The following is a 16,172-nucleotide window of genomic DNA, read 5'->3' as shown; positions in this document are numbered from 1 at the left end:
TTTTTTTCAGTTTTAGCTTTCGTTTAAAGAAATTTTTAGCATTAGTATGTAGATATAAAATACAACTTTTTCAAAGTACTTTAAAATATTTTTTTTCCCATCCCTATAAGATTTAGTTTTGAAAGAGCAGGTAGAGTAGTACCTGGAAGTCAGAGATCTGGATTCTTGTCTTGTTCTGCAATAATTAGCTGTATTTGACCACAGACTGTTCATTTATCCTCTCTGACCCTTATTTTCTTATCTGAAAACTGAAAATATACATGATTACATGATTTCTAAGGTCCTTTGCAATTCTAAAATGCCAAGTTTCTTTGAAGTAATTTTTGTGGTAGTTGTATAGTTTATGTTAAGATTTAATGAAGGTATATTTTATATAATATGTGTGTATGTTTCATGTGTATATTCATATGTTTCAGTCTTCATTGACTTGTCTAAAGCTTTGTTGACTGTTTTTTGTCTTCTATGCTTGATGTCTGAAAAATCTTAACTGATTAAGACATTTATGAACCTTGCCATCATGCAGTAGTTTTCAATGGAGAAAAGTGAAATTAAACAACTATTATGTAATTAATTATTTTATCCAGATGTGATGTGTACTGAGAAGATTGAGTAGCAGAATAAGAAAAATAGCAGGAAGAATGAGCACAGGGGTACTAGGAGAGTAGATCATCCCTGCCTGAGGATCCTGGAATGCTAAGGAATTATGGGAAGGCAGAATTCCATAGTGAGTCCCACAAAATATGGCTGTTGGTCTGGGGTGGGGGTATCAGATCATAAAATGTTTTGAGACCACTTAAAGATTTTGGTTTTCATGCTAGTATTGCATGTATTACTTCCAGTTATGTCCTTGGTGTTACACGATCCAATAGATGCTAGTAATACCCATGAAATACATTTCATATGTTAGAGAAATCCTTTCTGTCGGTCACTCTACTATCAGTGACATCAGGTGCCTGACTTTTCCCTCTACCCTTTCACTCTTGAGCAGTGTTTTAAGGTGTAATAACCTAACAATATTTGCAAGTTCTGTATAGTAAAAATTACTTTAATGCTTGGTAAAGTCAGATAAATTTTTCTTTTTGGATTATCAGTTGCTTCATATTTTCTCTGCCTTTTTCCTGCTCAGTCATGAGAATTTTTAATGTATTATCCATTAAAATTAGCAAATTAGTACACTCGTTTTGTGATTTACATTTTTTGATATCTATTGATTTACTTCCTATCTCACCACTGATTGTGTTCATCATTAGGAAATATTAGCATGTAAAAACCATGTTTGTTTATATGCAAGTAAGTTGCCTGATTTTTTTTTTTTAATTGTTCATTTTTAAAGAACACTTATGTTAAAAAGATGTGTCCTGATTTCATTATGTCAGAGACTCATTTGTGGTAGAAATATTCCTTTTGGCTAAACTAAAAATTGTTTAATGACGAGGACTCAGTCTTTCTCTTTTTTTCTTTTTGACTCAGTCTTTCTAAGGCACTGTAACAAAACGGAAATGACCCCTTTGTGATACCTGAGTATTCTGAGTTGGTTCAAAGATTTCATTTCATGTGTTTTCACTTTTATAACATTGATGCAAAGATAGTGATTAAAACCTTATCATTTTTAGTAGCAGGGTTATGCTTCTCAGGCTGATTTCCTATTTCTGTTTTCAGTAGACTGAGATAGGGGCCCACTCTGACATATCAGAATACTGTAGTCTCACTATTGAACCGTGTATTTCCCGTTCTTGTTTGATTGGCTTCAGTATGCTCTTCTCAGAAACTTAGAACAATTTATATTAAATCTCATTTTCAACTTAGTCTAATGAATGTTCATGCAAACTAAAACAACCTATTGTATATTTATCTTTCTTATCCTCTGTGTATTTGAATTAATTTGAGAGCCATTATGATTAATAAATTCATTAAATATGAATCCTAGGTCACTTATTTTTCTCTTTGTGAAGTTCAATATTTCAGTTTTTACCAGTGCTGATTAATTTATTCAGAACATATTTATTGACCATTGATTATGAACAGCAGCCTCCACCAGTCACTTGTATAAGATAGCCATATGGATAAGACATTCTTCGTCTCAAGGATCTGACAGAGTTTTAAGGGCAGTAAAAATATTAAGAAAGTTTATAAATAACACAGAATATAAAAAATATTAAAATGATGTATAGGAGAGTTTAGAAGAAGGAAGAATTATTTTTCCTTCTCCCTTCTTTGGGGTACAATCTAAGGTAAACCTCACAGGGAAGAAACATTTACAGCCTAGATTTTCAAACATAGGTAGGATCAGATATGTGCAGAAGAGAAAAAGAGCTATTTATTATTAGTGGGGGCTAAGAATATTCCAAAAATATATGTGGATAAGCACTAGATATTTAAAAGAATATGATTTATGTAGTATTGAATGGAAGTATATGGAGATAAAACAGGCAAATTCCATTGGGATGAGATCACGGAGCCCCTTCAGGGCAATTTATATGTATAAATTAAACATAAATTCATGTATATAGGGCTTCCCAGGTGGCTCAGCAGTAAAGAATCTGTCTGCAATTCAGGAGACGTGGGTTTGATCCCGAGAGGATCTCCTGAAAGAGGGAATGGCAACCCACTCCAGTATTCTTGCCTGGAGAATCCCATGGACAGAAGAGATTGGTGTGTTACAGTCCATGGGTCGTAAAGAGTCTGACACGACTGAGACGACTGAACACATGACACACACGTTTATAATATAAAATATAAATTGGGGAGGGATAAATTGGGAGGTTGGGATGGACATATCCACATTACTGTATGTAAAATAGATAACTATAAGGACCTGCTGGATAGCACAGCACTCTCTATAGCACTCAGCACTCTGTAATGTGATAGGTGGCAAAACAGTCCAAAAAGAGGGGATATATGTATATGTATAACAGATTCACTTCACTAAAAATCTCTATGTGATTTAATTAGTGCTTTCCTGGTCCATTAAGAGAGGCATTGTACTTGCCTATGCCTACATTACTGATACCCATTTTTGTAGGAGATGGTATTCTAAATCTTAGAGTCAGAAAACATTAAGTTTAGGGAAGCCTGTTTTCCATTTTACAGAAATGATTTCCTTTTTTTTACATAGTAATAAAAACCAAAATCTATGTGGCTTTCAGAATTATGGTATATTGATGGTTTTAAATTATTTTATTCTATATAGGACACCATTGCAGTGGCTGGATTTGTTGTTTTGTCAGCATCTTCATCTCCAAGCAGAGATGGTAAACATTGCTTATTTTTGAAAGCATCTGAGAACTTCAAATCAACTGTTTATGTAAGTGTGCAACTTTTTTAGTCTAATCATTTTATGATTTTAATGAGCTAAAGTGATGGAATAGAAGTAGTATGTCTGTATATCTGCAGATAAACTATTTTGTCTGACTGAATTATTGTAATTAAATATTTTAAGTTTAGAAAATAGAAATCCTTTTCTTACCTTTATGTTTAGAATGAAGTCATTCTAAACATAATATCCCTTAAAGATAAGTAATTTGTTAATGAATTTCATAAAACTTCACAGGCACTTTAAACCTGATCCTGTTCTTTGCAATTGTACTGTCATCCTCTTTTGATGGTCTGCTTGAATTTACCTTAAATTAATCAGATTCCCCTTTTTAGATAAAACTGATTTCCTCCTGTTGTTGTTGTGTTGCTAAGTCTTGTCCAACTCTTGGCGACCCTATGGACTGCAGCACTCCAGTCTCCTCCTTTGTCTAGTATCTCCCAGAGTTTGCTCAGATTCGTGTCCACTGAGTCATTGATGCTATCTAACCATCTCATTCTGTTTGCCCCCTTCTTTTGCCTTCAGTCTTTCCCGGAATCAAGATCTTTTCCAATGAGTTGGCTCTTCGTATCAGGTGATCATAGCTTCAGTATCAGTTCTTCTAATGAATATTCAGGGTTGATTTCCTTTAGGATTACCTGGTTTGATGTCCTTGCTGTCCAAGGGACTCTGGACAGTCTTCTCCAGCACCACAGTTCAAAACCATCAATTCTTTGGTGATCCACCTTCTTTATGGTCCAATTCTCACATCCGTCTATGACTGCTGGTAAAACCATAGCTTTGACTAAACAGACCTCTGTTGGCAAAGTGATGTCTCTGCTTTTTAATACACTATCTAGGTTTGTCATAGCTTTCCTTCCAAGGAACAAACATCTTTTAATTTCGTGGCTACAGTCACCATCTGCAGTGATTTTGGAGCCCAAGAAAATAAGATCTGTCACTGCTTCCACTTTTTCCCCTTCTGTTAGATTGGTTCAAAAGTAATTGCAGTTTTGGACTGTGAATTTTAAATCATTATAACTAGACTCAAACACATCTTTATTAATCAAAATAGGAATCATTACAATCAACGTATTTTTGCCAATAAGAAATAAGTCTCTCTATTCCTGTAGCATAAAAATCTGTGCTTCAGGATTTGATGAACTCTTGGAAAGCATTTTCTGCCTCCTGCTCATTGTGGAAGCGTTTTCCTGCAAAAAAGTTGTCGAGATGCTTGAAGAAGTGGTAGTCAGTTGGATATGGCAGATGAGGCAAAGCTTCATAGCCCAGTTTGTTCAACTTTTGAAGTGGTGGTGCAGTCAGGTATTATGGAGAAGAATTGGACCCTTTCTGTTGAACAGTGCTGGCTTCAGGCTTTGCAGTTTTTCATGCATCTCATGGATTGGCTGAGCATACTTCTCAGTTGTAATGGTTTTGCTGGGATTCAGAAAGCTGTAGTGGATCAGACCATTAGCAGACCACCAGTGACCACAACCTTTTTTTGGTGCAAGTTTGGCTTTGGTAAGTGCTTTGGAGTTTCTTGGTCCAATCACTGAGCTGGTCATCACCGGTTCTCATATAAAATCCACTTTTCATTACACGTCACAATCCAATTAAAACATGGTTCGTTGTTATTGTGTTGAATAAGAGAAAATGACACTTCAAAACAATTATCTTTTTGATTTTCATTCAGCTCGTGAGACACCCCTTATCAATCTTTTTCACCTTTCTGATTTGCTTCAAATGCCAAATGACTGTAGCATGAACAACATCGAGTTCTTCGACAACTTCTTGTATAATTGTAAGAGGATCAGCTTCGATGTTTGCTCTCGGTTGTCAACTTCTGAAAACTAGCCTCTCAGCTCCTCCTCATCAAGGCTCTCATCTCCTTTGCAAAACTTCTTGAACCATTGCTAACATATTGCACTGTATGTTAGCAGTTAGCAGTTCCTAGGCCAAATGTGGTGTTGATGTTGAAAGTTGTCTTCTCTGCTTTGTGACCCATTTTGAACTCAAATAAACAAGTTGCTTGATTGCTTTTTGTCTAACATTATTTCTATATTCTAAAATAAATATAAAATAAACACCAAATAATAAGTCATTAGGAAAACCACAGTTAAAAATGCACAGTAAAATGATGTATGATATAACCACATTTATTTAATAATGTATTCCAATATCAAACAGCAAAATTCAGCAATGCAAAACTGCAATTACTTTTGCACCAACCTAATACTAAGTGATGAGACCAGATGCCATGATCTTAGTTTTTTGAATTTTGAGTTTCAAGCTAACTTTTTCACTCTCCTCTTTCATCCTTTCCTAGCGGCTCTTTAATTTCTCTTTGCTTTCTGCCACTAGAGTGATATCATCTGCATATCTGAGATTGTTGATATTTCTCCTGGTTGATGTTTCCTCCTGTTTCATTGCTTATGATCATCCTCTCCCTCTCTCTTTACCGCCCCCCCCCCCCATACACATACACGAAAGTGTGCATCCTCTTCCTCTCTCTTCATCCCCACCCCTGTCAACACACACAGATACACATACACACACACACAGTTGGAAACTACCTGTTTGGTCAAGGCTGTCAGGTAGAGAAGCAAAATTGGGTCAAGCCATGTGCCTGCAGACCAACATCTACCTGTTTTGTTGTGTTCTGTTTGTCTGAACAGGGCATTATATGAACCAGTGTGGTCCTGTGATATTAAAATTAATGAATTAAACTGAAGCTTAGCTTAGACAATTTTGTCACTGTCACTGTTCATTTGTAAGCTATTATGCCGTTCTAGTGAACTTTAATATTATAAAATTAAGATTGTAGGTTTAATACAGTTAAATGTCTGTAATTACATTGGACATGATTGTATACATATAAATCCTCTCTTTTTTTCAGGTTTATGTTAAATCCGTAAGAGATTGTTCTACAGAATCAATGTCTTTGGTAAGATGATGTTCATTTTAATTTACAAATGTACACCCTCCCACACACACATACCTATATTTACATACAAATATGTATTCAGGCAACTTTATAGCTAGCTATAAACTTTGAAATTGTATCAGTACAGTGGGAAAACATAATCTCTGCTTTTTCAATACACGATGATATTACATTTGAGTTATATTTGCATAGTAATTAATATCTGGTTTGTCTGTTACATGGAATATTTGCTTATATTTTGTGAAAGTTATGTGCACAAGAAAATTAAAGTGGAAAAAAAGTTTTATTGTGTGAAGACACTAGGATTTTTGCTACTTCTAAATCTTAAGCAGTCATTTATTTTGCTTTTCATCAGCTTATGTTTAAAACTGATTATTGTGCACTAAACTGTGATTTGATAAATTATGTAATTTTCAGTAAAGAAGTTTTTTATACTTGTGATACATTTTGCTTTTTTTTAAAATCATTTTTTCAATATTTTTAAAAATATTGTTATCTCATAGCAATGAAAAAGTCCCCATTTTTTCAAGTAAACTACTTGTAGCTGAGTGAAACTAGAAAGAACGTAATATGTTGATAAAGTTTAATATAAAGTTTATGTTCTACCTATGTTCTTAAACCTTTACTTTCTATTGGACAGAGTTCATCAACTTTGTTTCTAGTTGACGGTAACTTCAGGGTATAGGCTTTAAATTCTGAATACTACCATAACAGTATAATTTAAATTTGTTATTTAGGGAAACTATAACCAATAACCAACTTTGAAAAAAATATCAGTTAACTCTGATATTAGTATTTTTCAAAATTGTTATAAATAGGTCAAGTTCAAATATTTGATTCATCCATGCACCTGTAAATAAGGCAGAAGTAAATGAAAGCCTCTGTCCTTAGCAAAAATGTTTTTTCAGGAAGCTCAGGCATTAGTTTATAACTGAAATGTTAGCATATAACTTATCTGCTATACACACATATACATATGTTTTACTTACATTGAAAACCAAATTACTGTCAAGAAGTTTATTGCTAGTTGTGAATTAACAAGTACATATTTGGAAGACCATAATGGTTAGGGTCCTGGAGCTGTGCTGGCCTTTGCTTCATCTCTACATTAGGGAGATATTTGTTAAGAGAGTTTACTGGATCCAGTTAGTTTGGGAGCTGAGCTCCTCTCAGGTCTTCCTGTCCTATATGCTGACCATTATTTTTCTTTCTTTCTTTTTTAATATCATGGTTTGATGAGATTTCTAAGCAAGCTCTGTCCTTCTTGTGTTTGACCTGATCCTCCTTGAAAAAAATCAATTCATTTTGATTTGATTTTTAAAATTTTAACTGTTAGTGTGATAGGTAACCTTATTTCAGTTGGGAGTGACATTGGTGGGTGACAGAGCCAGGTGACTGAGTCCTTTTAAGGATTGTTTGACTAATATTGTTTGTAATTTCCTTGGTTCTGTCTTGCCACAGCAAAAATTTGAAGTGATGGACGGACCAGTGTTATTACAGCTTGGTGTTACTGCTTGGTTACAGCTCAGTTTTATTTGGCAAACAAAGGATAATACATCCTCGAGGCGTGAGGGAGGGCCAACCCAAAAGAAGCGCAGAGAAGAGAGAGAGAGTCTCCATTTTGGCTCCTCTTTTTATATGTTTTTCTTTTCTCCTCCCCCTGAGCCTGCCTTATGTAAATTGGGCTAGCCAGGAGGGCTTTTTATTTCACCTGAGGTTCTCACTCCACTCCTCGGATCTTCCTCTGTTCTATTTTTGTGGGCTTTTTCCTTTCTTTGTCTGTTAGCCACCACCATTCTCGACTCCTTTTTCCTATTCTAACCACCTAACATTCCTCCCTCAAGAGACTCGAGATGGGAGGCCCAATTCTTTGGGAATAGGGGTGTCAAGGTCTCTCTGGCTACTTCCTGCTGAACTGGGATGGGGAGAGGCATTGGGCCTACCCCTCTTGCTAGTCTCAAGCCTCACAGTCCTTATAGCAGTGTCCATCTAAGGGTGAGTGATATTTTCCATAGTTGGCTGTAGTTTTATATATCCTTGTTGAACTGGCACTGCATGTTGTAGCTTGTTGACCTGGGCAGAGACAAAACCGGTTAGACAATTGATACTACATGGAGCAATCATAGGCAGCACCAATATGGTGATAACAAAGATTAGTAGGGCTATTCAGTTGAGTTCAGTCACTCAGTCGTGTCCGTGAATTGCAGCATGCCAGGCCTCCCTGTCAATCACCAACTCCCGGAGTCCATACAAACCCATGTCCATCGAGTCAGTGAGGCCATCCAGCCATCTCATCCTCTGTTGTCCCCTTCTCCTCCTGCCCCCAGTCCCTCCCAGCATCAGGGTCTTTTCCAGTGAGTCAGCTCTTCGCATCAGGTGGCCAAAGTATTGGAGTTTCAGCTTCAGCATCAGTCCTTCCAATAAACACCCAGGACTGATCTCCTTTAGGATGGACTGGTTGGATCTCCTTGCAGTCCAAAGGACTCTCAAGAGTCTTCTCCAACACCATAGTTATTAGCCAACTCCAAATTCCCCATTGCCAGGAGAAGGATCCCCCAAAGAGAGACTGTAGCCACCCTGAGAACTCTCATGCTCATTCTTTGAGATCTGTAGGATCTGAATTTTTCCTTTTTTTTTTTTTTTTTGAGGACTGTAAGACTTTCTTTAACTTACCTGGAGGTATTTATCCAGAAACAACACGTCTCATTCAAGGTGGCTCAAGTCCCAACTTGTTCAGGGATCAGGAGATCTATCTCATGTCTGTTTTGGAACACAGCCCCTGCCAAGCTGTGTTTGCTCTTTAGAACTGTCCTGAGAAATCTTATCCCCAGAAACTTAATTTTGGGGGTATTCATTGGAATGGCACTCATTTGTAGTCTTGAATAGGTATCTGAGATCTTCCAGGGGCTCACAGATATATTGAGTGTCCTCTTCTGTTTTTTTCTATGGCTTGACTCATGAGTAGTGAATCCAGGAGTCATGTCCAGGTACCTTGACTGCTGTGGGGGTAGAAAGTATTACAGGGTAGGGGCCCTTCCATGTGGGCTGGAGTTGAGCCTTTGGGACCCATCTTTTCAGACTTTAATTAGGACTTGAGTCTCTGGTGCATATAATGGTGGCTGTTTAGAATCTTTTAGGCCTTAGTTGACACCCCACAAGTGTATATCTTGTTGGAAGTGCACAATGGCCATGGTATAAGACTGGAGGGTCTGAACCTGTGAATCTAGGAAGAGGTCATTGACATAAACAAAAGGTCCCCCATATAGCATCTCATAAGGACTAAGACCAACCTGTTCCTTAGGGGCAGTACGGGTGTGGAGGAGAGCTATTGGTAAAGCCTCCTTCCATCCCAGGGAGGTCTCCTGGGTTATCCTTTTATTGCTGATTTTAAGAAATGGTTTACCTAATACCTGTAAATCACTTCCCCTTTTATTTCCAAACTTATGTACAGTTATTTCATATATTTTCTTCTTTTATTACCATTTTTAAAGTCTTTATATCATTTATAATCAAATCTGCCTTTACATAGGCCTTAGTAAAATCTTCATAGCAGTATAAGAAAAACAAATATATGCCGTAAGTTTTGAAGTGATTCTAGTTAAAGTTAAAAGCTAAAACTAAAATCTCTTAAACTGCCTTTTAAGTTGTATACAGATTGCAAAATTAATAATCAAAGCTATTTATAAGAAAAAGTATATACAGTAACCTTTATAAGCTGTACATTTCCCTTTTTTTTAGACATCTCATTTTTAGACACAAAGAAATAGATGCAGATTAGTTTACTAACTTACAGATTGATCATAACATGATTCTAAAATCTAAAAATAAATACTTAATAATACTGATACATTCACTGTCTTTCTTTAGGCTCCAGCCACACATTATGTATATACACCCCTGAATCAACTTAAAGGTGGCATGATTGTGAACGTCTATGGTGTCGTGAAGTTCTTTAAACCTCCGTACCTAAGCAGAGGAACTGGTAGGTATTAAAATGGGTGAAGATTTTAATGAACTGGATCTGCTTTATTGGTTTCCACACAGCTCCTTCGGTACTCTTAAGTCTTACAAGCTCAATTCAGATTCGTCATTGTCAAACAATACTGATGCAGATTTTTTTGGCCAGTTTTAGTTATAAAATAAGTGTCGTCTTTAGGTTCTAAAGAATAAAGAAATTAAAAGGATGCTAAACAGTAACGTGACAGCATGTGCAAGTATATATGAAAGTATAGAATAAGAAAAGGTAAATATATAGCCAATTACAGAATACTGTAATACTGTAATGATGATTTGTAAATCATTTTAATTCTGGTACAGAAGTTAAATAACAAATGTATAAAAAAGAACTACCTGTAAATACATGTTAGTGGGTACACAATATAAAAGGATAACACTGTAATGTTGTAACATCAGTGACATGGAGTATGTGTTGGGGAGAGTAAAAGTGTAGCATTTTTGTGTGTGATAGTTTATTTTTTATCAGCTTGAGACAGTTTTAACTGTAAAATGTCTTATGTAAATTTTCTGTTAACCAAAAAGAAAATACCTATGGATGATACTCAAAAGAAAATGGGAAAGGAATCAGACTTTATGTAATGACAAAAAAAAAAAAAAATCAATGAAATACAGAGGAAGATCATAAGAGGAAACAGAGCAAAAGAGCTACAAGTCAGAAAAGAATTAGCAAAATGGCAAGAGTAAGTTCTTCTTTAAATGTAAAAGTGTTAAACACCCTATTCAAAAGACTTGGGTTGCTTTAAAGCTAATTGAGAAGATATAATCTATTATCAGCAGTGGCCACAGGATTGGGAAATGTCAGTTTTCATTCCAATCCCAAAGAAAGGCAATGCCAAAGAATGCTCAAACTACCGCACAATTGCACTCATCTCACATGCTAGTAAAGTAATGCTCAAAATTTTCCAAGCCAGGATTCAGCAATACATGAACCATGAACTTCCAAATGTTCAAGCTGGTTTTAGAAAAGGCAGAGGAACTAGAGATCACATTGCCAACATCTGCTGGATCATCGAAAAAGCAAGAGAGTTCCAGAAAAACATCTATTTCTGCTTTATTGACTATGCCAAAGCCTTTGACTGTGTGGATCACAATAAACTGTGGAAAATTCTGAAACAGATGGAAATACCAGAACACCTGACCTGCCTCTTGAGAAACCTGTATGCAGGTCAGGAAGCAACAGTTAGAACTGGACATGGAACAACAGACTGGTTCCAAATAGGAAAAGGAGTACGTCAAGGCTGTATATTGTCACCCTGCTTATTTAACTTATATGCAGAGTACATCATGAGAAATGCTGGGCTGGAGGAAGCACAAGCTGGAATCAAGATAGCCGGGAAAACTATCAATAACCTCAGATATGCAGATGACACCACCCTTATGGCAGAAAGTGAAGAAGATCTAAAGAGCCTCTTGATGAAAGTGAAAGAGGAGAGAGAAAAAGTTGGCTTAAAGCTCAACATTGAGAAGACAAAGATCATGGCATCTGGTCCCATCATTTCATGGCAAATAGATGGGGAAGTAGTGGCTGACTTTATTTTTGGGGGCCTCCAAAATCACTGCAGATGGTGATTGCAGCTATGAAATTAAAAGATGCTTACTCCTTGGAAGGAAAGTTTTGACCAACCTAGACAGCATATTAAAAATTAGAGACATTACTTTGCCGACAAAGGTCCTTCAGGTCAAGGCTATGGTTTTTCCAGTGGTTGTGTATGGATGTGAGAGTTGGACTATAAAGAAAGCTGAGCACCGAAGAATTGATGCTTTTGAACTGTGGTGTTGGAGAAGATTCTTGAGAGTCCCTTGGACTGCATCATCCTAAAGGAGATCAGTCCTGGGTGTTCATTGGAAGGACTGATGCTGAAGCTGAAACTCCAATACTTTGGCCACCTCATGCCAAGAGTTGACTCATTTGAAAAGATCCTGATGCTGGGAGGGACTGGGGGCAGGAGGAGAAGGAGATGACAGAGGATGAGATGGTTGGATGGCATCACCGACTCGATGGACGTGGGTTTGGATGGACTCCGGGAGTTGGTGATGGAGGCCTGGAGTGCTGCGGTTCATGGGGCCGCAGAGAGTCGGACACGACTGAGCGACTGAACTGAACTGAACCTATTTATGTAAAAGTGCAAACTTTTAAACAGACTAACGTAAAATAATGTGTTCAAAAAGTGTGAATTTCAGTTTTCTGAGAGTTAATGTAGTTAACAGACAATGCACTTCATCTTGGTTTAATTCAGTTCAGCATTAAATTTCACATTTATTACTCTGTTGCGACTGAACTGAACTGAACTCTGTTGAGTCTAATTTTAAACGACAACAATTTGTAAAACGTATCATTGTTTTATGTATTATTAAGAAAAGCTATACTTTACTGTCAGTTGTAAAATGTAGCCATGTTTTAAGATGTAAAAACATGAAACGGGTGGTGGTAATGAAACATTTTCTTTATCTACTGTGTGTCTGCCAACTGCTGTGGCTCATGCTGAGAACACTAAGATGTTCTCAGTGAGTTAATATTCTTTAAAGATTTAATTTATTAAGTTGTTGTTCAGTCACTAAGTCTTATCTGATGCTTTTGTGACTCCATGGACTGTAGCCTGCCAGTCTCCTCTATTTATGGAATTTCCTAGGCTCGAATACTGGAGTGGGTTTCCATTTCCTTCTCTAGGGGACCTTCCTGACCCAAGGATCGAACCCGTGTCTCCAGCATTGTAGACAGATTCTTTACTGAGCCACCTGGGAAGCCCTCATTAAATTACATGTGTAAATTTTATTGTGAAATGACCTCTAAGTTTACTCCTTGCTTTGTTGGATGGAGGAAAATTTTATTTTCATGTGGTCCTTATATTTTGTTAATGTGTAGTCACAACTTAGTTTATGTGAAAATGACTATGTGAAGCCTATTAAATCTAGAGATAAGAAGTTTGAAATAGAAGGTAGCTAAGTTTGAAGAGCCCAGAGGGATGTTTTATTGAAAACCCTGACTTCTGTTATTTTAGCAGGAGGGGAAAAAATTAAACACTAACATTGAAGCAGAGAAATTTTTGTTTGAATTTCTCAAATATTTTTATTCAACTTTACCTTTTTGCAAAGTCTATATTCCATACCCCATCTTACCATTCAAAATACACATGCATACTTTCACTTTAGTAGGATCTTCTCACTGAATTTTTCCCCCTGAATTTTACATTGCTCATCCTGAGAATTCTGTTACTGTGATCTTCTTCCGATGGTGAGTGTCATCCCGCTGGCTTTCATTGACCTGACCAATTTAGGAATAAGCGCTGGTAGTAATGTTCTCTAACTTGGTAGAAGATATAATTTTAAAGCTTTTTTGCACTTGGTGTATTGCAAATGCTTATCATTAAAAGTTTATAGTAAATTAATCAGCAAATATGTTAAAAAATAACATGAAATGAAATTAGGAAATAAAAATATGGCTGTTTTTAAAACAGCTGTGATGACTCAACATTAATTTGTATAGCATAATCATTTTCTTCTGACAATGATATTAATTCATGTGTATATAATGAAAGCAATGGGAAACTATATAATGTTTATTATATAGTCTATGCATCTTATATGTCTCTCAGATATCCAATCCCTATATTTCTGTTTCTTCTGAGATACTAAGTTAAAATGAATGTCATCATTTTTTTCTGAATATATTCACTGAAGCTCTAAAATATGTCTGAAGATATAGGGAGATATCTTTACTAGTAGCAAGATAGTAGCATTTGCAAACTATCTGTCTTTTCATTTTAGTTACACTTAATTTTTATTTCTCTTTGATAGAGTTTATCCTTCAACATGCTACAGGAGAGTCAGACAGAAAGTTCTGATTTTTGTGTTCAGGAAAGGATCAGCTTCATTAGTATTACCACTGAGAAGGACTAGAATAAATGTACAGGAATAACCCACAGCTGTGCGTCTTTTGTATGATATAAAGCAACGTTATTTCACAAATACATGGTCACAACCTGAATATTACATCTTAATGTATAAAATAGTTATGTGGAGGAAAGTTATCTTTGTGCAACTCAAACTTAGGTAGGTGGAAAAAATTTATTCTCTTATATATCATCAGCTAGAATTTTTCATTAAAATTCATTTTATAAATGTTCAATTTAGTGCAGTAGAGACAGTTTGATGCAATTTTGCATCCTTACTACTTGGCTGAAATTTTTCTTGAAGACTTTGCTCCTCTGTGATAATGAATACACATGACCTGTAGCACGTTGCCATCTTGTTTTAAAGCATTGCTCATGCTTTATTTCCTAAGCTTTGTATTGAGTCTCAGGGCAGTTGCAGCCTTTATTCTTCCGGAAGTCTTTTTTTTTTTTTTTCTTCTTCTTTCTTCAGTCCTGTTTTAAAAGGACTATAGTTACTCAGTCTCTTACTAATTTGTGATGATGTCATGAAAACTGAGAATTTCTCAGGGATAATGAGAACAACGTGTATTAAAAGATCGTTGTATCATCCAAATTGATTTATCACTCATTGGGGTACATAATATGGCCTCTTTCATGTAGGAAGACAAGGTTATTGTCACCTTCTTGGGATTTTGAGATTTATATCAGTTACCTCCTGTGAAAGCCTTACAGTTACTTTCACTTTGCAGAGCTGGATATAGAGAGCTAGGTGTGCAGTGTTTCATCTTGTACAGATAACATTGGGCATATTTTCTAGAAAAAAACATATGCATGTGTAAAGACTTAAACATACAATATCAAAGGTTCATTCCCTGCTTCCTTTGAGCTTCACATTGGAAACTCCTGATCTGTGATATGTTTAGAGTCACTTATCTGAATATTTAGTTAATATCAAAGCTACAGCATATGTATTGGTTTAATGTATGGCATTTAAAACAAAATAAATATAGTTTTTTTTTTCAGTTCACTCGTTTGCATTTATGCAACAAACATTGACAACTTTCTATGTTCCAGGTGTTATATTAGACGTGAAACATTCAAAGATGTATGTAATTGTTTTCCACCCTCAAGAAATTAAAATTTTTACTTTAGACAGATAATCATTACAATAATTATAATTGTTCATGATTTCACTTTGGTTTTAGTCTTTCCCCAATTTGTAAAATTCTAGTTGTCCATTTTATTGTTGAAAATGAACAGAATCATCATGGTGAAGCATACTAAACTTTTTAAATATGTATTTTAAAGCTGAATGATGGATTTACCTTTTATATGAGATGAAGGTTTTGGGCAGGCATGGAGTTTTCCATTTCTCTCGAGCTAAAGCATTATGTCTAGTTGAGTGACTTGAGACTCTTCTCAAGGGCTTGGCTGTCTTACTTTCATGAGGGGAGGGCAGCCAGAGCACGGCTAGTCATCACTTATTCCTTTAAGGATTTGGAAAGGAAAGCTAAGCCTCTCTTCACTATTTTCAGGCTATTCTGTCCATGCCAGTAGGAAATACTTAGGTTTCCACTTGGAGAGTGAAGGTGAAGAAAGCTCTTTCTTATTCTATCACTGAACCTTTGTATGGCTTGCTTTCTTATATTCAAGATGACTTCTTTGAGGAGGTTTGTGGCATCCCCTCTTCCTTATCCATATCCTAGGAATATGTCTCTCAGAATGTTTTCCTCTAAAAAATTATAAGCCTACTTACTATGTTTCTTGAGTTTATAGTTTTAATTATTTCAGTGAATAATAATATGAGTGTTTTCTCATTCTTTCATGAAACTTGTGGTACATTCTTTTATTCATTCAATTGGAAAATGTCTTTGCTAGCCTTGTGTAGCATTATATTATAGTTAGTTGTTGTCTAAAGACAGAGACTAATAGATTGTTGTTCATAGATAAAATAACTCTGAGAGAGTTTATGAGTGAGAGAGACCCAAAGGTAATCAGCTAATTAATACAAGGCACAGTTGTATTATGCTGTGACTAAAGGAATAAA

General features: G+C 35.9%; 1 protein-coding gene across 9 annotated transcripts in view; it reads left to right on the top strand.

The window, feature by feature from the left end:
- The window catches only part of POT1 (protection of telomeres 1), a 92,191-nt gene that overhangs the window by 14,548 nt on the left and 61,471 nt on the right, over positions 1–16,172 (top strand). For 7 of the 9 annotated variants that reach the window (XM_061165718.1, XM_061165719.1, XM_061165717.1 and 4 more), the window contains 3 exons: positions 3,191–3,304; positions 6,189–6,236; positions 10,104–10,218. In XM_061165718.1, the coding sequence (XP_061021701.1) occupies positions 3,191–3,304; positions 6,189–6,236; positions 10,104–10,218 (277 nt within the window). Of the gene's footprint in view, positions 1–584; positions 725–3,190; positions 3,305–3,838; positions 3,888–6,188; positions 6,237–10,103; positions 10,219–16,172 lie in introns of those variants that run through there. The other 2 variants (XM_061165725.1, XM_061165726.1) reach the window with 2 other exon arrangements.

Source organism: Dama dama, chromosome 18 (assembly GCF_033118175.1).
Source record: "Dama dama isolate Ldn47 chromosome 18, ASM3311817v1, whole genome shotgun sequence".
NCBI classification, from domain to species: Eukaryota; Metazoa; Chordata; class Mammalia; order Artiodactyla; family Cervidae; genus Dama; species Dama dama.
The sequence above is the reverse complement of the archived record's forward strand: the minus strand, read 5'-3'. Positions and strand labels throughout refer to the sequence as shown.